A 22432-nucleotide genomic window follows, 5' to 3' on the forward strand; every position below is an offset into this window, starting at 1 on the left:
TACATGAACCAGTGAAGTCATGAAATAATAAATATTAGAATATTCAACTGAATGAACATTGCTGCAGTAAGGCGTACTTAGCTGAAGTTAATCATACATCTATGGAGTTCGGGGGTTTTGGGTGATATTAAGCGGATTTCTCCCATACAGACACGTGTGATCAAGTTCACACAAGTAGGATTGGCTAATCTATGTGCTAATGACAACAAACCCCTTTAAATTAACATCTGTTATCCAAATCAATACTCAGATACAACAGTAATATTCTTTACCTTGGCCGTACAGTCAGATTCATGTGTGAATAAGTCCTACATTTAATAAAATCATCCAGCTGAGTTCCTTCACTCAACGATGCAAGTCTTTGAAAACAAACCAAGACTCTTTGGCTGTCATTTTCAGCTTCCAATAATGTATATATAGCACTTGAGCAAAATAATAAACAACGTGGCACAGATGACTGTTATTTGGGCTGGGCAAGAGGGTCGTTACTATAATCAGTGCTGACCAGCCATCCTTAGGGAGGCACATTAAAACCCACACACTAGAATAAATACAAGCCTAACGAAATCATTTGAGCTAGAAAGCTTCACTGTCAAACCTCACACTCATTAAATCATCTGCACAGAGCTAATTATAGTGTTATATGGGGCCTGTAGTGCACAACATATTCCTTTGGATCATCCACTCAAGACACAAACATTGCATGCTACGGCTGTGTGACCTCTCACTCTTTTGATGCTTGCTTAAACAAACATATAAACTACAGAAGTGAAGTTGCGAAATGCTGCTATAAATAAATAAAAAAGAAAAGGGTGGTGGGTCTGAGAGTCCAGGGATAGGCAGACCTTTCATAAGGTTACTGCTCTGGTTTATTTTTGTCTTGTGTGTTACCACTTATCTGCTGGCACAGGAGTACAATCCCCACATGGGTTCAGTGTTTACATCATAACAAATCATCCTATTTCTGTCTATCATATTAAACTGTTTGTTTACGATAGCTGACCGTGTATACCAAGGTTAAAAAAATGCGCACCTAAGTGTAATAAATATGTCAGTATTTGTTTTTTCTTCTTTATAATATATTTGGAGTGCTATTTCAGACTAGTAAAATCAATCTTAATTTAAACTATATACATAACTTTAACAACTTTAGTTTTGTTAAAGTTGTGACAACATGTTGCTTCCTCTGATAACCCTATACCCAATTTATTTTCTTAAAAAAAATAAAATAATAATAATAAAATCAAAAGGCTGTTAAAGAAGAGTGTTATCATATCAATAAGATTACTGTAATGTATTACTAAATAATTAAGTATATAATTTCTATTACTGTAAATTCACTATATATACACTACAAATAATTGCTATTTAAGTACACTGCAAAAAAACAATCCTGTTGTTTTTACAAAAAACAAAACAAAAAACAAACTGGCAGCTGTGGTTGCCAGAATAATTATGTAAAAAATACAGTAAAAATGTAAACAACTTTACAGGACAACCTGTACATTTTACAGTTTAAAACTGATGTAATTTACATGACAGTAAAAAAAAAAAAAAAAAAAAAAAAAGAAAGTTCATCAATAGTGGCTCTTGCAGGAGCAATAATCAATAAACATGTAGAGACAGTGCTCAGTGTCACTCACACAAACACTAAACACCATCAGGGTAACACATGTGAAATTAAAATAATAAACATTAACGAAACTACATCAATATAACAGAGAACACCCCAATGTAGACAAGTGATATTAAAAATAAGAAGAAAATATTCCCATAAAATATAATGAAGTATGATGGGTCATGCAGGGAATTGTGGGAATGCCCGATTATTGTTTTTTACTGTAATTTTAACAATAATTTACTGTAAAAAGTACATGTACTCTCTTGTAAACATAATGTACATTTTTACCATTAATTTTACAGGAAAATCATACTTTTTACATCTAAAATTTTTTCTTTTTCCAACATTGTCTTTTAAAATATATATATTTTTTACTGTATATTTTACAGTTAATATTCATTAATCAATTAACATTTTATTTCTGTAGCATTTTTACAGTCTTTTACCATTAAAATTACAGACATTTTTTACAGTGCATAATTGAAAAGATGTACTTACGCAATGTTACTGTCATGTTGCATGATAAAGATGTTCTTCCATTCTGTATGTTGCGCTTTTTTATCTTCAAAAATAGTGTTTCATTTTTGGATCTTTACCCATTTAATTGCATGATTAAAAATATCATCTAAATTTGCACATTAATTAATGCCAAGTCTATATATTCTTAAGTGTTTAATTTGCACATTTATTGTGTTTATTTGTTTGGAGACATTTCAATTCACACGTCAAATCTATTTAAGTCACAACCTTGGGCACATTTTGGTCCTGAAGTAAATGGTAAGTAGTCTTCCCCACTGTAATTTCCTGAAGAAAAAAAAAAACAAACAAAAAAACAGACACAGACTTGTAACTGAAAAGTGTATGTGCATAAATTATGTCCATTAATTACAAGCTGGTAACAAAGTGGCAAACAATTCTCAAAGTCTCTTCAAGAAAACCACAGAAATATTAGATGCCCAAGAATCACTCAACTTTAGGTGTACTTCTGCCTCATTTATGTAGACTTATTTATGTCTACATAAATAATAAGCATTCAGTTTATTTACAGTAAAATCTTAATACCATAGAAACAAATTCTGCTTTTTACTAATGCTTTATGTAGTTTTGTTAAAGTCATAATTTCCCTCACACTGTAATGTGACTACAGTACAGTATATTTAATGCAAATGAAATCCACAAACCCAAAACACCATTCTCTTTTGATGGACAGGTATCATTTAAAGAACATTAAATAGCCTACCCTTAACTAATCCAAACCCAAACTCCCACCAAACCCACACTCTCACCCTCTATCGCCATCCAAGTAAAGTGTAGTATAAATCTCTGACTTAAATAATGAATAGACTTGTCAACCAATGCTTTCATGCCCTCACCCTATCTGTATCTGTATCTCTATCTTCAGCATAATACCCTATCTCTGTCCACAGAACTGTATCAAAAGGTCCACACTGATACCTTGCAGAGACATATAGGACTGGTCATAAATCTATTCTGGCTTATTTACAGCCTCTGCTGTAGTCAGCGCTTTGAAAGGAACAAATTCTCTGTTGCTTTTGCCATTTTTCTGCTGGCCTACTCACTACTAACAGGTGAGATGGAGATGGACCCAACATTGACTGGTGCTTCAGTTGTGCAATCTGGTTTAAATAACTTATCTCAGTCATTTTTGACATCCTTGCTTTTGATACAACCCTTGTCTTGACACTGCTGGTGAAGGACACTGCTGAGTTATTGCTATGAGAAGAGTTATGGTTGTGTTATGGCCAGACCTCGCAGGAGGCTAACTGTTATGGTTCCTATACAATGACACAAGTTAGAACTATAAGATTCAAAGATGGCACAATAGTGCAACTGGGGAAGAGAACAGATACTCTCTCACAGTGAAATCAAACCTTCTTTGAAATCAGTGCTCAGTTATTGAGCCTTTCCTCAGGCAAGCACCCAACTAACAAACAGCACTCTGTTTTGGAGCATTATCACAAAATACCAAAGGGAATTTGAGGAAAACTCCTTCTAAAGACTATTAAACTTTTATTGTCATCTGTGTCTAACAGTTCTCTTGTCTTAAAAGTAACATTTGACCCAGAAAATTATTACTATTAAGTAATTACTGTTGTTTACATCACTTCACGATGCACTGAACCTGCCTTGTCCATTTGATGTTCCTTACATGATCAGGTTAAAGTGAATTTTAAGTTTATATTTTATTTAATTAAATTATTTAAAGGTCTGATTGTACTGGTCACATTGTTTTTTTTTTTTTTATTGTGCCTGTTCATCTTTGTATAATATAATGTTTCTTATACATATAGTTTAAATATCTATTTGGAGGGTTCAGTGTTACAGCTTGGAATATTGAAAACTGCTTTGTTGTCTTTGATTGGGTTTACATGCATAAGAATATTCCTATAACTGATACATGGGTCATTCTGAGAAATCGTGCCTTTGGTGTTTCTCATTATCATACAGTACAGTGTGTGTAAACAATGACTTTAACAATGATATCTGATGCCAACTTTTACGAGTTATTATAGGCAATTTCCTTAACACATTCTGTAAGCAAAAATCCAACATTATTTTATTTCTAAGTGTTTTTTTTTTTCTTTATGAGGATGTCTTTTGGCCTGTCCCCATTCCTGCGTTTCCATTTTCTCCTTGGGTATTACCAAATATGCACATTTTGATTGGGAAATTTTTTTTCATGGAAATAAAAGCTGGTATTATTCCTCTTTCTCTCTCTATATTTTTTTAATGTTTTAGTGGACATAATATACATTTTTAAAGACTTAATGTTGTGTTTAGTTATGTGTCAACCCTGTTACCATCATAACTCCCCCTTTAAAACAAAACAAAACATAATGACATAATTTAAGAATGTTAACTCCTGTATTATTAACTGTATTATTTTATCTCATATTTTATTAGGTTTGTCAGTTGGGGATGAACTTAAATTGTCATTCCTGTTACTATGATTTTGTACAGAATAAAATGGATAATTATAAAGTGGACATTTGTAGAAATATCAACATTAAATGATCTTTCTAATAAACAAATTGCAGTGTCATGACCTTGAGCAAAAATATAGTAAATGAACTGAAAACTGTCAACCATGTTAGCGTGAACTCCTTTAATTACTTCTTTAATTAAATCGCTATATTCCAGCATATATTAAAATGTTTTAATTTAGCTTGAGATGGCACAGTGCAATATATTTATTGAACTGTCCTTAAATACATTCTTTGTCTGATAGAATGTTAAAAAAAAATATTACTGAAAATTACTTTAAAAGTCACCTTTATGAAAAAGTCACCGATTATGTGGACTGACCAATATATTCATTTTTATAACATGGCCGTATTCCCATCATGTACACTGAAGAAAAAAAAAAAAATTGTGGTGAAGTAAATATAGCAGAAAAGTTGAAGTACTTTCTACATTTAATAAGTTAAAGCACAAACTTTAAAGTATTAAGTAAATTCTACATTCAAAAATGAATGCTCTAACTTATAAGTAAATATTATTTATGATTGTTTGTTATTTTTACAGTGTGTCATCGTGTATTAATCCTAAAGTAGAAAACCTTGTCATATATAATTTCACTGATAAATAAAATAAGTCAGTTTTAACTGACTTTTTCGAAGCTGGTGTTCCCAGCATGCACTGGGCTTGAATAATTAATAAGCTTGCATGGTTTCACTGGTTGCAAGTTTATTTACACTGGTTTAATTTTTAATTTTGTTGTTACATTTGGTGACGTCTAGTTTTGTGCAGTCTTAAGTTCATTTTCTATTCAAAATTACACATTTATGTTGTCAACATTGTCAACATCATTGTGTTTGTGCACCAAGTGAGGCCTGAGTGCACAACTCTACATCTTGTTTCTATTGCCAGTAATGCAGGTTGATGTTGTCTCATAGTCTACATAGCATGCATTAATTTTCCCAGCTGTGGGAGGCTTCTGTATGTCATTTAATACGATTAAACAATTGTTTGGAAGGAAAATTCAAAACATGACATGTTCTAATAAAATGCTTATTTAAATGTTACTGTTTATTTAAGCACCATGTAATATCATATTTGTAAGAAAAAGTTACTGAATAATGTTAAATTTAAGTTAAAGTTAAATTTACTCACTTTAATCAATATTATGTCATAAAGTTAAACACATTTTACTTAATTTTATAGCATTATGATTTACTTAGAAAAACTGTGTGCAGAAACCTGTGTGTAAATCTTACTAGTCATTTATTTTCAGCCATGTCAACACATTAACACAGTTGCAGTAACCCAAATAAAATCTAAATAAGACAGATGGCATATTCCTGTTTTAATCTGATTTCTTTCTCTTAGTTTATTTGGAATATGCTTTTTAACATGCTTATCGCAATAGTTTTCCTGGAATAAAGGATTAACCAGAATATATAGTAGACCTTAATCGGAAAACGACACATTTAGAGGTAGCATCAGTTAGGGCCAGTCAGACCATGTCTTCAGAACTTTCAGTAAACCTTTTACTGGTATCTTACAGTATGTTAGGCCAACATACACACAGATGACCTTGCTCGCTTTGACACAATTTAAGCATATTCTTTATACTTGTTTTTGTCAACTGGTCCAAGACATGTCATGGAGGGGACCCAGTTAAGAAATTTTCCACCAGTATGGTGGATGGAGAGTGGTTAGGCGTGTGTGTTAAGTAGTACATCTTAAAAAGTCATTTCAGACAATAATAGGTGGTAATGTGTGTTGAGACGCCCTCTTCTTGCACAATCTGACGCTACAGGAAAAAACAAGCTTGGGCTGTATGTACTGCTGTCCTCAAGCTCAGCCAATCCTCTATGTGTGACGCTCTCTTGAAGTGGTTTCAGCATCATGATATTTAACACACCCACCCTAAACATCCGACAGAGGTATTTCCTCAAGCGCCTGTCAACGGGCTAAAATCACCTTCATATGTCGTTACAGCGCTCGTGTTGGCTCTCCAGCACTTAGCGGGGAAACTTCTCATGATCACATTTTTGTCGACGGAAGGAGGTGAGATGTAACAAAGCTTGTTACCAAAGCTGGAAAGCCTTGCTTTATTCTGGATACAAAAGAGCGAATGCACTTCAGCACAGTCGCGTGTCAGCATCTGTCAAAGAAAGATCACTTGCGCCGTTGTATGAACAGCTGCAGATGTTTTATCTGTACCAGTTTTCCGTGAACCGGTGAATTCAACAGCAGCAAGATGGACAGTTGCGTTTTCGGTATTGCGAATACGCACTTTTGTGGATAAGATATCGGATGAGGCTTGTGAGCTCGCAATTCAATATTTAAAATATAATGTTAAAATAGACTGTGCGTAATAATAGTGCGTTAATATCGGGAACTATTCTCGCGTGTCGCCAACTCATCTTCCCTGATTGCACGGGAGGAATTTAATCGCGAGCGCACGAAAATAACTGGATTATTGTTTCACATGGATGTGGATGAGCGAGCACACTTTGCCAAATAAATCCTCATTTCTTCTCTTAAACTGGCAAATGAAAACGAAAACGTTCCATGTGTTCTCATAAAATTGGGAGCTCGTGTTTTATGGACTGTTGGCGATGTAGTGCGCTTGCTCACTTTTATCCCTGCCATTCCAAACAAGTCTTTTCTCGAACAGGAGACAGTGAAGATGATTCTCTTTAGAAAATTCCGCGTCTTGATTTTAATGGTGTTTCTTATCGCTTGCTCTATGCACATTATGATAGACTTGTTACCAAAGCTGGAAAGACGAGTCAGTAGCGCCTGTTCTTGCTCCCACACACCCAGCGAAGAGCCGCAGAACTGGGCTAAGCATCGAGCCAAGCCGGGATCAGAGTCCGGCTGGCCTAATAAACACACACTCAGAATACTTCAAGACTTCAGCAACGAGCCAAACTCAAACCTGTCCTCTCATTCACTGGAAAAGATCTCCGTCGGGGGTAAAGCTGAGGCGGTAAGAAGAGTTGAGCAGTCGAAGACAGGTGACGATAAGAGGCACGCTACACGGGACACTACAGTCAGCAAGAATGCAGCCGTTAAGGGTTCAAGGCTTTCTGCATTATTTGAGCATCCTTTATACACGAGGCCATTGCCTCCACTAACTGATGAAGACACGCTTTTCAATGTCAACACTGATATAAGATTTGACCCTAAAGCTGCAGAAAACCAAGAGTGGTAGGTTTAAAATATCTCTTTTTTTAATCCCTCTCATAAAACAAGCACATGCACACACAAGATTTCTTAAATTCTTGCAAACAATTGTGTAATATGTGGTCTTCCTCAGATAGGGTTGATTCACAACATAAATCCACACTGTAAAAAGATACCTTATTCTAGGACTACTTTTGTTGATGTAACCTAATGTAATCTGGTTGATTAGGCTTTATGAAATATATTATTTTAATACAAGATTATATTAAAAGTCATATTAAAACATATATGTTAACGTATGTTTTTTACCATATGAAACATATTTTTAGCTTATCTGACATTTCACGGTTTGATCTAGTTCATGGAAAACTTCACCTCAGTTACTCTTGAATGCAAATAAATGCCTTCCGTGCAATGAATGTTGGGCCATGCTTTCTTGCCATAGGCATGAGGAAGGGAAAGAAGGGGATTTTGCTCCTACGGGGGAGATGTCCTCAGACACCTACCCTAACTGGCTCCGCTTCCATATTGGGATCAACCGTTATGAGCTCTACTCCAGGCACAACCCAGTCATTGATGCAATGCTGAAGGACCTGGTCACGCAAAGAATTACCAGTGTTGGTAAGACAATATCTGAGGTTACACAATAGTAATAGCATAAGATTTGAACGTCTAACAGAGAAGTAATGTACATTTAGTATTGAGGTGGTTTAGTCTTATGATGCATGAATTGAGTACTGCTTCCTTTAGTGTGACTCTTCTTAATAGACCGAAATAGATTCTTTAAATAAAGTTCCTCCAAGATAATGGCTGGAATCTTCCTGCACTCCAACTGTGGACGCATCAATGAAATTGGACTGAGATTTACAGGTAGTGGATTCCAGCCGGGTTAAATTAATTAGAAGAATGTGCACTTTAGACTTAATCAAACGCCATGCTGTGGAGAAGTATCTCCTGCCAAGCATGCAGATCGTCAAGTAGCAAAGAAAGACAGTGCTGATGGTGTACACTTATGTGGAGCACCAATGTCAAGATGTCAACTAATATGCTGTTTAGAGTTCTTAAGAAACTCTAGAAGGAATTTGAAATGTAAACTAAAGAAAGGACATTTCTGGTATGGGCACACCAGCCTCTTCATTGAATTGAGGTGGTGTCTCCTTTTCCTTTTATTTGTTTGTGATTGCCTGAGTGTTCAGTACAATAAGCTTCTTCACAGAAGTCTTATCAGCTTCCCAAAAGGACAGTGTGTGTGTCCAAAATACATAGAGTTGGGAGGGTTACTTTTGAAATGTATTCTACTACAGATTACAGAATACATGCTGTAAAATGTAATTTGTAACGTATTCTAAATACTTTGGATTCTTTTTTTTTCACTTGTTTTGACTATAAACAAGATAATAACAAGTTAATAAAAATATTTTATTACAGTAAGACAAAATACACTTATATTAAAAATACATTCTCTGAAAAATACCTAAATATGTTATGCTGTGTAGTTTTTAAAACAAGAAAAAGCCAGCTGATCTAGTTTTAAGGTTTTTTTTTAGATTTTTACAGAAAAACAATAATAAAAAAAAAAATCTCATCAAAAACAAGATTTTTGCCCTTATATCAAAGGTTTTACTGGAGAAAGAAAAATTATGATCTAACATGGATTTTCTTGACATGATCGTGCATGGTAACAGGTCCATGTTTAATGGCTAGAACTAGCATTTTATCTTAGCATAAAGCTAAATGTATACAAGACAGTTTACACAAGGTTTATTTCTATTTCTGCTGCTCCAAACTTCAAACTAGTGTTGTCACGGTACCAAAATTTCAGTAGTCAGTACCGATACCAGTGAAATTTCATGGTTCTCAGTACCAATTTAGAAACCACAGCAAAAATATGCTAATATTATAATGTGCTATTGAACACACCAGTTTAGTTATTTTTAATTATTTAATAATTATTTTAATAAAGTTTAATAATTATTATTATTTTCCAAAACTTTCCAGAACATTTTTTAAAGTTTAACTTAATTTCATCATCAAAATGATGTTTAATCAATAAATTCTTAAAACTTTTAACAAGTGAATACAGAACTTTTCAAAATGTCATTGCATTTTTTGCAAAACTTTTATTCGACAGCTGTCTTGCTTGTGATATTTTAATTAATTAATTAATTATTATTATTATTACAGTGAATATTACATTTTACTATACAGTTGTAATATATTTTTATTCAATTTCTCCAATTTCAGGCATCTAGATTTTATTTTGAATCTTGCTTTTTTCATGACGTGTGTTTTTTGCCAGATGCTTCACTTTTCCAGATAAACAGTACGGGTCATGGCGCAGTGTGATCACAAGACTTTTAAGTCATGTCTGAAATCTCATCTCTTTAAACTGTCCTTTGAGTCTGACAAAAGAAATTTAGGACAGTTTTGGAGAGTTTGTATTTGAGATTACCGGTGTTTGTGTATGTGGTAATTTTGAAATGTTATGTTTTAAATGTTATTACTGTGAAGCACTTTGGTCAGCTGTTGTTTTAAATGCTATATATAAATAAAGTTTGAGTTGAGATTTAAGTGCAAATGCTGTGATTTTAATTATATAAATATATAGTTTACATGTGCACAGTAGATTAGTGCTCTGCTCTGTCATCTGATACAACGTGTCGTGAATGATTCTCAATGTCTGTGGAGTTTCAAGTGTTTGAGTGGTCGGATTTATTTAAAGTACGCAGCTCATCCACACTAAGATTGCAGCCTTTAGCTTTTTCAGTGTAAGGAGTAACAGAGCACATGCTCAAAATGAGCATTTTAAAGCTGTCGTGTGTCAGTCATACTGCGCTCTGGTACCGGACTGAGTTGGTGCTCGGTACTACCGGTACTGCAGAAACACTTGGTATCATTACATCTTTTGTATTTTAGTATCGACTTGGTACCAAAGTACTGGTTCTTTTGACAACACTTACTTCAAATGTACTTCTCTGTCTGCTAGTATGAATGTAACACATCGTAAGAAAGTATTTCAACACTGTTTAAACGCTCCTCAGATCGCAGAATTTATATGGATAAATGTTTTCCAACTGTATAGACTAAATATTAAATGAAACAAATGACAATAAAAGACAAAGTAATCTCTTCAGTAATCAAAATACCATTTTAATGTGTCTGTATTCTGATTACAAGTGATTTAAATTGTAACTGTAGTGGAATACAGTTACTAATATTTAGAATTTTAAATACATAATCCCGTTACATGTATTCCGTTACTCCCCAACCCTGAAAATACACTTGTTAACCATGTACAATCAAAATCAAGACCTGCACCATCTGCGATGATAACAGGACAAAGTCCTTCGGCTTTGTTGACAGTTACAATACTTCACCAAATTTTTACATTATTATTGCTATTTGCATAATGAGTCTTCTCTTAAAGATTCTTCATTGTAAGAGGGCTCCTAAAATAGGTTTTTAGTGACTCTCTTGTTCTCTCTATAGCAATGAAATCTGGAGGCACACAACTGAAGCTGATCATGACATTCCAGAATTATGGCCAGGCACTCTTTAAACCCATGAAGTAAGTAATCATAGCCAAATTGATGATTGTACACTTTTAAATGTTAAGTATCCCTATGGTTAAATACTGTAATTGTGTAAACATCTATGAACTCTGGATCAGTGAATTTTAAGTTATTAGTTACTGCTCCTGTGTTACAGTCAGGCCCAGAGAGAACATGCAGATTTTTAATTACATTTGCTGTGCTGATTTATGTGGTGGGGTTAGGGTTATGTAGGTTAGGGGTAGGTGAGGGTCAGGAACCTTAAACGGAATTGAGAGAACTACAGTCTTATTGGTGGAATATTTATACAAATATTAAATAGACTAACATGCGAGGCACAGAATTTTTGGAGAACTTTGCATTCCAATTATTTTTAAATCTGTGGAGTGTTTTGCAGAGTTCTGCGGGTGCAGGTTGCATGTGGTCCTGCTTATAGTTAGTGAATATGTGCACTATTCTTACAGCCTGTGGTGTGGTTTTTTTAGATGTGTTTGAATATAGTTGATTGTCTTATGGGAATATTTCCGGTCCTATATGCAGTATCATTGTCTATACTCTGTTATTAAATCTTCGGACAAACACACTGCCATTGTGTGGTAGTTTAAGCTCAGTTGCTCAATTAAATTTGGATATGTCTGTTATTATAATTGTGTGATAATATGCTCGGATCAGGGCTTTTGAAAAAGGATTTATAGTCGACGACATAGTGATCCACAATGGACGGATCATATCCCATTTGAAATGTAGGTTACAATGGGAGGGAGGTTGTTTTTATGGATTTGACAACCCCTCAGCGCAAATAATAGTTGCCTCCCTGTAATTTTCTGGATCTATAAATGGCAGCAAGTAAATCTTTGGTGTCATTGTCAGATGCTGAGCTTCAGAGCCCCTCCATCTGCGTGAGCTTTAACTATCGGTTTTACACACAATGCTTATGTGTTCTCTGGCAGATTAGTATTTAACTCTTGTTCTCCTTTCTGAGTCTACTGTGTGTCTTAGTGGTCTTATTGCATAGTTGAGATCCACTATGTTTCCTCAATGGGTTTTCATAGCACCAGTTAAGGAGTAATGTACACAGGATGTGGGTTTTGGTGACTGAATCATTACTAATGTGTCGGTTAAGTGTATGTCCTTTCAGCCTAGAGCCTTTTATTAGCCATGAAGCTTGTGTTCAAAATGCAAATATCCTGTATTCATAAAGACACACTTTAGCCTTGACCTACTTTAATATGAGAAGCCTTTTCGTGTGTGACTGTGAAATTGAAGAGTTGATCAATAATCTGTGTATTTGCTAGAATTGCACAAAATTTTAGATAGATATATGCACCATTTTATTTTTTCTGTATTCTTCGATCAAGAATTATTTATTGGGCAGGCTCAACAATATGGATGGCCGGGCCACCACTTAAGCGAACTGTCACTTGCCTTTTTGGGCCATATAAAATCTGGACTGGTCCCGCAAGGCACATTTTGTGCATGATCGTGTCCCAGAGGATTCTGTTGATTTGAGATGCTCTTGGTTGTGCTTTAGGGGTATTTAAGGAGAGATGGAACGATGGTTGTTTGGTGAGAAGAAGCTGATAAATGTTATTAGAGAGAGGAGGCCTGAGCCCAGCCTGTTCCTTCTATAATTAGCACAGACCAACAAAGACACACTCATTTCTTCCAGCCACAAGCTAAGCACTTTACCCCCATCTTGCATTTGAGATCATCTTCTCTTTTGCCTTCTCCTTTTTCACTAGATAGTTTGAAAAGCAACACTTAAATGACATTCTTTGAGGACAAAGTTGTTTGAGATGTTAGCCTCTACCACCTAGCACATTGCTAATCTAATCAAAGTCTAAACATATCTTAAGATTTTACTGGAAAGCAATTTACTCTTTTCAAAGTACTTTTTAAATGTTTAAATATTGTTTTCACAAACAGATTTGGCTACATGCTTTCCAACCCCTCTCTGACAAGTTTGGTGTAGACGTGTCATTGCAAAACGTATGGTTAAGCAGAACAAGTCTGTGTCATATGATTCATGCCTGTGTGATCACATATGCCTCACATTCAGAACTTCCTCGTACTATAAAGCCTCAAGAAATTGCCTAATCAGCTTTAATTCTCTTATCATATTAGCTCAGACTTTGTTCTGTGTGGAATATTTCCTTCATTTAATCATTTTGTTTTGAGGAGAATAACTGTGCCACTGAAAATAGAGAAGCAGGATCTAAAAACTTTTTGCCACACCTGACTATATATATATATATATATTTACTTTAAATATTTCTTGCTGGCCATGAAACTGTATTTTGCATAATTTGTTATTTAAATATATATTTAGTTTCTATGACAATCGAATATTCGCCACATAAGATGAGCCAGTCTCCTGAATTTTGCAACTGTTTATTTTGTTTCTCTATTTTTTATATTCTGCATATGTGTCGCCATATGAAGTTCAGGAGGAAAAATAGGCATCGTAAATAACCCATGATGATAGATTTTTAATTGAGGTAAAAGTCGTTTTTTTAGTAGTTGTTTTCTTTACTAAGTGATTTGTATAGCTTTGATTTGGTTTGCTCTTGTCAATTACATATGCAAGGGTCATCTTCATTCTGACTATCATTCTTACATGATTGTATCATGTTTTTTTTTTTAAGTTCCTAATTAAGTTACTGGCCAACTGTGATTTACTTTTGTTTAATTTATACACCAAAGCCAATTTTTAATCACATTTGGCACTCAGCAAGTGTCAATTTGGGACCCTGGACATAAGGCATCAAGTTAGGCAAGATTGACAGCAAAGTCACTATGATCATTTAGTAAAATGAAAACCTTCAGTTGGCCCCAAAAGCTGATTGTTTGGTCTGGAAATTCCATGTAGTTTGTCAGCTTAAGCAATCGACTTATGCAGACGCACTTAGGCTATTTACTGAGAATTAATGAAAATCTGTGATGAATGGATGTGTGAGTGGATTAGTGGGTGAACAAATCAGAGAGAGCGATGAGGGTGAGCAACTTCCACAGTAGGACTCCTCAAGGTTTAATAAAGATGGGCCATGGAGTAGATATAAGCACTCACTGTAGGTTCGATGAACTGCTTTGAATGCATCATTGCTCAGGCACTGTTTAAAGATAAAGGAGATTCCATAACAAGAAGACATGTCTTAAAGGCTACTCTCTGAGGCATGAAATGGATCTCTTTCTGTCCTGAGACAAAGAGAAAAAAGGGACAACAACACAGTTGTTCTCATATACTTCCATTGTTTGACATGTTCTGCTAAGTGTCACATGACAGCAGTGGCGGACTGGCCATTGGGAGAACCGGGACTTTTTCCGGTGGGCCGGCCACCAAATGGGGCCGCATGGGCCGCCGCGTTATGCAGAACGCACCACAAAACGGCGCTGCGATATGCGGAAGGGGGCAGCGATATGCAGAAAAGGACAGCAACACATTAACATGCTACATTGTTGTCACATGACCACCTTTGCATTGAATGCCGTCCAGTTGTTATCTAGAAATAAAAAATAAATAAAAAATTTGTTTAAAAGTGTTTTAATTTTTGTCTGTCTGATCAAATAATGAATCAAAAATAAGATGTTGAAAATCACTGCATTTATTTCAGTGAATTTAACATTATATAATTAGTTACACTGTAATAGTTTACATGAATTAATAAAGAACAATGCATTAATCATTAATTTTGGTTAATAATAATTTCTGTTAATTCTGCTATTCTACTATTCCTACTAATTCTACTAATCATTTTTAACATTAAAAGTTGTATGTCAACATAATGCATGTTGATGTATACAGCCTTAATGTGAAGCATTACCGATACTATATTCTACAGCAATATTAAGAATAGCTATCTGTTGGAAAAAACACTGAGTAAAGAACATCTCACAAGGCTGCAAGGCTACGAGTTTGAGAGGGTTTGAAATGAGTCAGATGAATAAGTGTTTGTCTGTTATCGCTCACTCATGAAACCTTCATTAGTGTTGATGCTGACTGCAGCCTCACTGCCTCTGAAACACTGACATGCTTCATCCATAATTAGCTCCTCCCTGGTCACACTAGGCGGGATTTTTGGACAAACATGCTGTCATTGATTACGATGATCTGATGAGTAATTTCAGTGCTGCTTGTTTAGCTGTTTGACAGATGAGACATCGTAACATAAAACTTCTGCTAGAGGTGTGTGTTCTTCTGAGGAGCAAATAATTATGATAGGCCAGTGGGAACTACAGTAAATGTCAAGGTAAATGCTTTTTTCACAAAAATATATCCTGTATTTTATATAGGACTGTGTAGTAGCGGCTGGTGCTTTTCAAAAGTGGGAAAACACAGAATATTGTTTTTGATGTCTGCAATGTTGCTCCCAAAATCTGCTCAAACAACTACTGAAACAGTGAAATTTCTTAATGAAAATAATTAACTAAGCTCGAAACATAGTAAGCAAGATATCCGATTTTGAAGTTCCACCCTGTAACAAGGTTAAGGATGGGAAAGGATCAGTCAAAATAATAGTTTAATGAGAACTTAAAGAAAAAGACACAAAACGCACACATGGTAGCTGCATGTGGCTCTCTCTCTCCCGAACTGCCACGTTCTGCCGCATTTAGCCCTCCTCCTCGTCACACACCAGTAGCATCATATAGAGAAGCCAGGCTTCCAGGTGGACAAAAATATCCTACCTTGAAAGCTAATTGTTCAATAGGCAATTTAAGAAGTTCCCATAGACTTCCCAAGGCGTCCAGGCGGGACTCCAAATCATGTTTAGACCCTCTCGTTCAATGAACATCGATCTTTGCTCCATTGATTTGAATGGTACAGGTATCTGCCATAGACTCTCATTTCAATGTACATATTCATGTAGAAAAAAGCAGTTTGCGTTACTTGAATGAACAGCTTGATTGTGATGTGTGATATTTTACACTTTTATTTGCTATAATATTGAAATGAGTAAAATGTAATGTAGATAGAATATTTGCACATATAATAAACTCACCATTGTTGCAATTCTTGTGAAATTTTAGGGAAAGACGAGGTTCCTGTGTAGTCTTGAAGCAATCACAACTGGGACTGTTATATGATATGCCAATTATATAAATAATTGCTGAAAAAAGCCCCCAAATGTAGATGATTCAAATACATTACTGTATTGTGGCAGATAGAAACACTGAGTTGACTTTATATAAAGAGACTTTGTTTTATTTCCATATCATTAAAGAGATAGTTCAACCAAAAATGAAAATTCTTTCATCATTTACTCACCCTCATGACATCCCACATGTGTATGACTTTCTTTCTTCTGCTGAACACAAACAAAGATTTTTAGAAGAATATTTCAGCTCTGTAGGTCCATAAAATGCAAATGAATGGTGGCCAGAACTTTGAAGCTCCAAAAAGCATATAAAGGCAGCATAAAAGTAATTCATAAAACTCCAATGGTTAAACCGTCTTCAAAAGTGATATGATAGGTGATGGTGAGAAACAGATAAATATTTAAGTCATTTTTACTATACATTTTCACTTTCAGATGTGAAAGTGAACCTAAACATGCAATTTTTTGGAGCTTCAAAGATCTGTTCCCCATTGTATTGAATGAACCTACAAAGCTGAAATAATCCTGTAAAAATAGTTGTTTGTGTTCAGCAGAAGAAAGAAAGTCATGCACATCTGGGATGGCATTAGGGTGAGTAAATGATGAGAGAATTTTTATTTTTGGGTGAACTATCCCTTTAAAAGCAGAGAGATATATTAGAGCCAACACAGAGCACCACAGCACAAACAGAATCAGAATCAGAATCAGAATCAGCTTTATTGCCAAGTATGCTTACACATACAAGGAATTTGTCTTGGTGACAGGAGCTTCCAGTGTACAACAATACAAAACAATACAAAAACAGCAGCAAGACATAGATAATAATAAAAATAAAAAATAAAACTAATTATACACATACGTACAGACACACACATATATACATACACACATACACATGGGTAGTGCAAATCTAATACAATCTGTTATGTACAGTGCAAATGTTTTTTTTTTTGTTTTTTTTTTTGTTTTGTTTTTTTCAGAGGAATAAAATGGCAGAAGAAGTTGGATGTGTTGGATAAGTATAACAAAGACTAAACTGTGTATTGCACATAGTTATTGCTCAATGGGGCAATTTAACTGTTCATGAGATGGATAGCCTGAGGGAAAAAACTGTTCTGTGCCTGGCGGTTCTGGTGCTCAGAGCACTGAAGTGTCGGCCAGAAGGCAACAGTTCAAAAAGGTAGTGGGCAGGGTGAGTGGGGTCCAGAGTGATTTTTCCAGCCTTTTCCTCACTCTGGAAGTGTATAGTTCTTGAAGGGGGGAGCAGGGGGCAACCAATAATCCTCTCAGTAGTCCGAACTGTCCTTTGTAGTCTTCTGATGTCTGATTTCGTAGCTGAACCAAACCAGACAGTTATTGAAGTGCAGAGGACAGACTCAATGACTGCTGAGTAAAACTGTATCAGCAGTGCCTGTGGCAGGTTGAATTTCCTCAGCTGGCGAAGGAAGTACAACCTCTGCTGGGCCTTTTTCACAATGGAGTCAATGTGGGTCTCCCACTTCAGGTGCTGTGAGATGGTAGTGCCCAGGAACCTGAATGATTCCACTGCTGCCACAGTGCTGTTTAGAATGGTGAGGGGGGTCAGTGTCGGGATATTTCTCCTAAAGTCCACAATGATCTCCACCGTTTTGAGTGTGTTCAGCTCAAGGTTGTTTTGACTGCACCAGACAGCCAGCTGTTCAACCTCCCTTCTGTATGCAGACTCATCGTCAAGTGCAGGTTGAGTAGCAGGAGGGGTTGCAGGAGGTGTTGGTGTTTGTGTGACGTGAAGGTCAGAGTGGGTGTGGGGTGTGAGATTGGGCCTTTCAAATCTGCAGTAGAACACATTCAGGTCATCAGCCAGTTGTTGGTTCCCTACAGGGTTGGGGGTAGGAGTCCTGTAATTTGTGAGTTGTTTCATGCCACTCCACACTGATGCAGGGTCGTTAGCTGAAAACTTGTTTTTCAGCTTCTCAGAGTATCTCCTTTTAGCCACTCTGATTTCCCTGTTCAGTGTGTTCCTGGCCTGATTGCACAAGACTTTATCCCCACCCCTGAAAGCATCCTCTTTGGCCTGACGAAGCTGCCTGAGCTCTGCTGTAAACCATAGTTTGTCGTTGTTGAACTTTAAATAAGTCCTAGTAGGAATGCACATATCCTCACAGAAACTGATATATGATGTAACAGTATCTGTGAGCTCGTCCAGGTCTGTGGCTGCAGCCTCAAAAACACTCCAATCCGTGCAGTCGAAGCAGGCTTGTAGTTCCCGCTCTGCTTCATTGGTCCATCTATTTACAGTCCTTACTACAGGCTTGGTTGATTTTAATTACTGCCTGTAGGTTGGAAGAAGATGAACCAAACAGTGATCAGAGAGTCCCAAAGCTGCTCTAGGGACAGAGCGATATGCATCCTTTATTGTTGTATAACAATGATCCAGTATGTTCCTGTCTCTGGTGGGGCATGTGATGTGCTGTTTGTATTTGGGCAGTTCACGTGTGAGATTTGCTTTGTTAAAATCCCCAAGAATAATAAAAACTGAGTTCGGGTATTGTTGTTCCATGTCTGTGATCTGATCAGCCAGCTGTTGCAGCGCTGTGTTCAAACACGCGTTTGGCGCGATATACACACTCACCAGAATAAACGTGGAAAACTCCTGCAGCAAGTAGAAAGGCTTACAGTTAATAAAGAGTGCTTCCAAATTAGGACAGCACATCCTCTTTAACGTTGTTACATTTGTACACCAACTTTCATTGATATAAAAGCATGTTCCACCACCTCTCGTTTTCCCCGTTAACTCCGCGATGCGATCCGCTCTGAACAGCTGGAAGCCCGGCAGATGTAATGCGCTGTCTGGAATAGCTTCACTCAGCCAGGTTTCTGTGAAGCACAAGGCAGCAGAGGTTGAAAAGTCCTTGTTTGTGCGGGTGAGGAGATGTAGTTCGTCCGTTTTGTCAGGAAGAGAGCGGAGATTCGCTAAGTGAATACTCGGCAGCGTTGTTCGAAATCCCTGCCGACGGAGTTTGACCAGCGCACCGGCTCGTCTCCCTCGCCTAGATCTCCTGAACAACAAAGCTGCGCCTCCAACTAAAATGTCTAGCAAAACGTCTGAATATTCAAAAACCGGGAAAAGATCGTCTGGTACATGCTGTCGAATGTTCAGCAGTTCGTCTCTGTTAAAACTGACTGGAAAAAGATTACTAAAAACAGGACAAACAATCAAAAACAACAAAAGAACTGAGGAGCTCCACACCGAGGCAGCCATCCGCTGCACCGTCCTGATGATCCACAGATCTATTTTACAACCTGTAGTTACTGTCAGGTTTGTGCCTTTTAGAATAATTGCCCAATTATGAGGCACAAGGTAAAATACTGTTCTCAGTTGTTAAAATTCTTGATTGTCGCTCTTAATTATTACTCCAAAGACATTAGATGCACCATTTTTCTCCCTTCGCAGTAGGACAAACTATCTAATTGGCCTTGGATGTCCCAGAGTATCTTAAATATACAGTAACACTGAATATTAGAGATAATTGGGAGACAAACAGACTACACAGCAGCACCAGCTCTGTCAAGCAATATAGTTCAGTGCAGTGGACTGCAGCTTATGTCCCCAACCGAAGCTTTGAACACATCTGTTGGACAGCTTAGCTTTGAATGCGCACAACTCTGTTTTCTCTTTGGAACTCTGGGATTGGCTTTCAGATAGAGCTGATCTGAGGAGGATGTGAACAGCTTGACTGAATGGCCTTGACTTTTCTTGTGTTGGAGTAATGGCGAGGTTTGGTAGACAAAATAAATGATGTATCTGGCCTTGGATTCAAATGCCCTCCACTAATCTGTGTTAGCAGGCGAACTCCCTCCCTCTCTTTTTATCTAACATTCATTATATTTCTCCTTCTCCCTCTTCCAGGATTACTGCAAAAACTTGTTTGTGTTGTGATAAGCTCTTCACTATATCCAGGAAAAGCACAGGGCATTGTACTTTTTAAGCCTCTGCATTGGAGGCTCTCTGCTCTTATGTTCATAGGCTTTTATGCTGAAAAATCAAGAGCAAAGAGAATAACATTGCCATTCTGATGTCCTAAAGATAGTTTAACACTTGGTAAAACTGAGGAAATACAAAAATGGCAATTGCATATGCCTAAAAGGGTCAGTACACCCAAAAATGAAAATTCTGTAATCATTTACTCAAAAATGGCTGCAACCAGATCATTGAGTTACTGACTTGAACTTGAGAACCAGATCAGTCCGATTTGTGAATGAATAATTGAGAACGGTTGTGGATCAACCAATTCACTGAATAGATTTGACTCAACAGAATGATTCGTTCACAACTTGGCCATTGTTACTTCTTTGCTCACAAAAAGCTGTCGTTTAGAACAACATGAGGGTGAGTATATAATGACTGAATTTTCTCTGCATTGGAGGCTCTTCAGTTCATATACTTTACAACTGAAAGATTAAGAGCAAAGATAACAACATAGCCATTCTGATGTCCTAAAAATAGATTAACATCTGGAAAAACTGAAAAATAAAAACAAAAATAATTGTGTAAGCCTTATCCTTGAATGTTCTAATGGACTGTTACAATGGGGGATGTGGGCTAATGACTGTACAGCACTAGAGCAAAACAGCTTGTGGAAATCCATTGATTTGTTTACTCAGGATTGCAGAAACAGGTAGACCTGAAAAAACACGAGACCCGATTTTTTGTACAGCATATGCAAATATGAGCTTTGGAATCTAATTTTTGCTCGCAGCTTGTGGTTTTGTGACTAATCTCAAATCATGCAAAATAGTGTGTATGCATTATATTTGTGCATTAGAATACCATTGCACAGTTAGAAGATTCAGAATTTTTTATTTTCTTTGTCATGCTGAGGAGTACCATATAATTCCAATGTTCACTGCCAGACACACCTTCACAATGGCCAACACCCAAAAACCTCTCAATGAAAAACTGTCTCAAAGTTCTTTGTAATCCCTGCCTCCACAATTAGCCCCACCTAGAAAGCAACCTAACCAATGGACATTATATAACCAATGAGTCATTTTTGGAGAAAAATAAACAAAGTTATTTGTAGTGGGTCAAAAAGCCATTGAAAACTTCTCATACATTAAACAGCAAGCATAGACCCAAAAAAGTAAAGTCACAGCAAGAGTACACAAACAGTATTTGGACATTTTTGGACACTAAAGTCACATGTTAAATGTTAAATGTACACTTTTTTTATATAAATGTGTTTGCATTAGAAGCAAAATATCAAACCAAGTGGCATCAACAAACAAATAATGCTAACTTTTATGAAAGTTTTTTTTGTAGTGTATGAAGTCAGTTTCCCTCAAGTTCATACAGGTGTCCTAAGAATAACCACACCACTATTGTAGTTTGTCACTGTGACGAGGAGGAAGGCGGGGCCGGGCCGTGTTTACGCACGCCCGACCCCCAATTGGGCTAATCAGCTGAGGAGAGGGATAAATGCAGCGGAACGTGGTAGCTCGGGAGAGAGAGAGCCACATACAGCTGCCATGTGTGTTTGTGTAATAAAGTTCATGAGATGGGCAAGGAGGAGGCTTGACAAACATGTAAGACACTTTAATGTGACACTTTTCAGTGGACATTAAACACCATAACGCAGCTGCTTTTCAGCAGTTCCAACACACATTGCTCTCGGAACGCGAGACGAGTGTGGCACACAGGTGGAGCTCATTCATCACTCATCTTCCCAGCCTCGCTCTGTGATGAGCAGGGCAGGGCCGAGCGGCATTTGGGCAGTCACATTATGGAAACATTGCACTAAAGTTTAAAAACCAGAAAGTGTCCTAATAGTCCAAAAAGTTAATTTTTTTTTACAAAATATCTGTTATTTTTTCCATTTACAATCCTTTATTGCATAATAGATTAATGGACACTTAAAAAACATCAAATACTGTATACTGGTTCAAGATCAAGGTGCAAAAACTCATTGAAGACAGGAATTTCAAACTGGCAATCAATTGTAGTCTTAGAGCACAGAACAACAAGACAG

The 22432-nt window shown here is 36.6% G+C and overlaps 1 protein-coding gene across 6 annotated transcripts in view; it reads left to right on the plus strand.

The window, feature by feature from the left end:
* Positions 1 to 6424: 6424 nt before the first annotated feature.
* Positions 6425 to 22432, plus strand: part of LOC127422976 (extracellular serine/threonine protein kinase FAM20C-like) — a 79835-nt gene continuing 63827 nt past the window's right edge. For 2 of the 6 annotated variants that reach the window (XM_051666926.1, XM_051666928.1), the window contains exons 1-3: positions 6432 to 7804; positions 8226 to 8401; positions 11270 to 11348. In XM_051666926.1, coding sequence (XP_051522886.1) covers positions 7281 to 7804; positions 8226 to 8401; positions 11270 to 11348 — 779 coding nt within the window. In that variant the 5' untranslated portion in view covers positions 6432 to 7280. Of the gene's footprint in view, positions 7805 to 8225; positions 8402 to 11269; positions 11349 to 22432 lie in introns of all 6 variants that reach the window. The other 4 variants (XM_051666927.1, XM_051666929.1, XM_051666930.1 and 1 more) reach the window with 3 other exon arrangements.

The sequence above is a fragment of the Myxocyprinus asiaticus genome, chromosome 32 (assembly GCF_019703515.2).
Source record: "Myxocyprinus asiaticus isolate MX2 ecotype Aquarium Trade chromosome 32, UBuf_Myxa_2, whole genome shotgun sequence".
Taxonomy (NCBI): Eukaryota; Metazoa; Chordata; class Actinopteri; order Cypriniformes; family Catostomidae; genus Myxocyprinus; species Myxocyprinus asiaticus.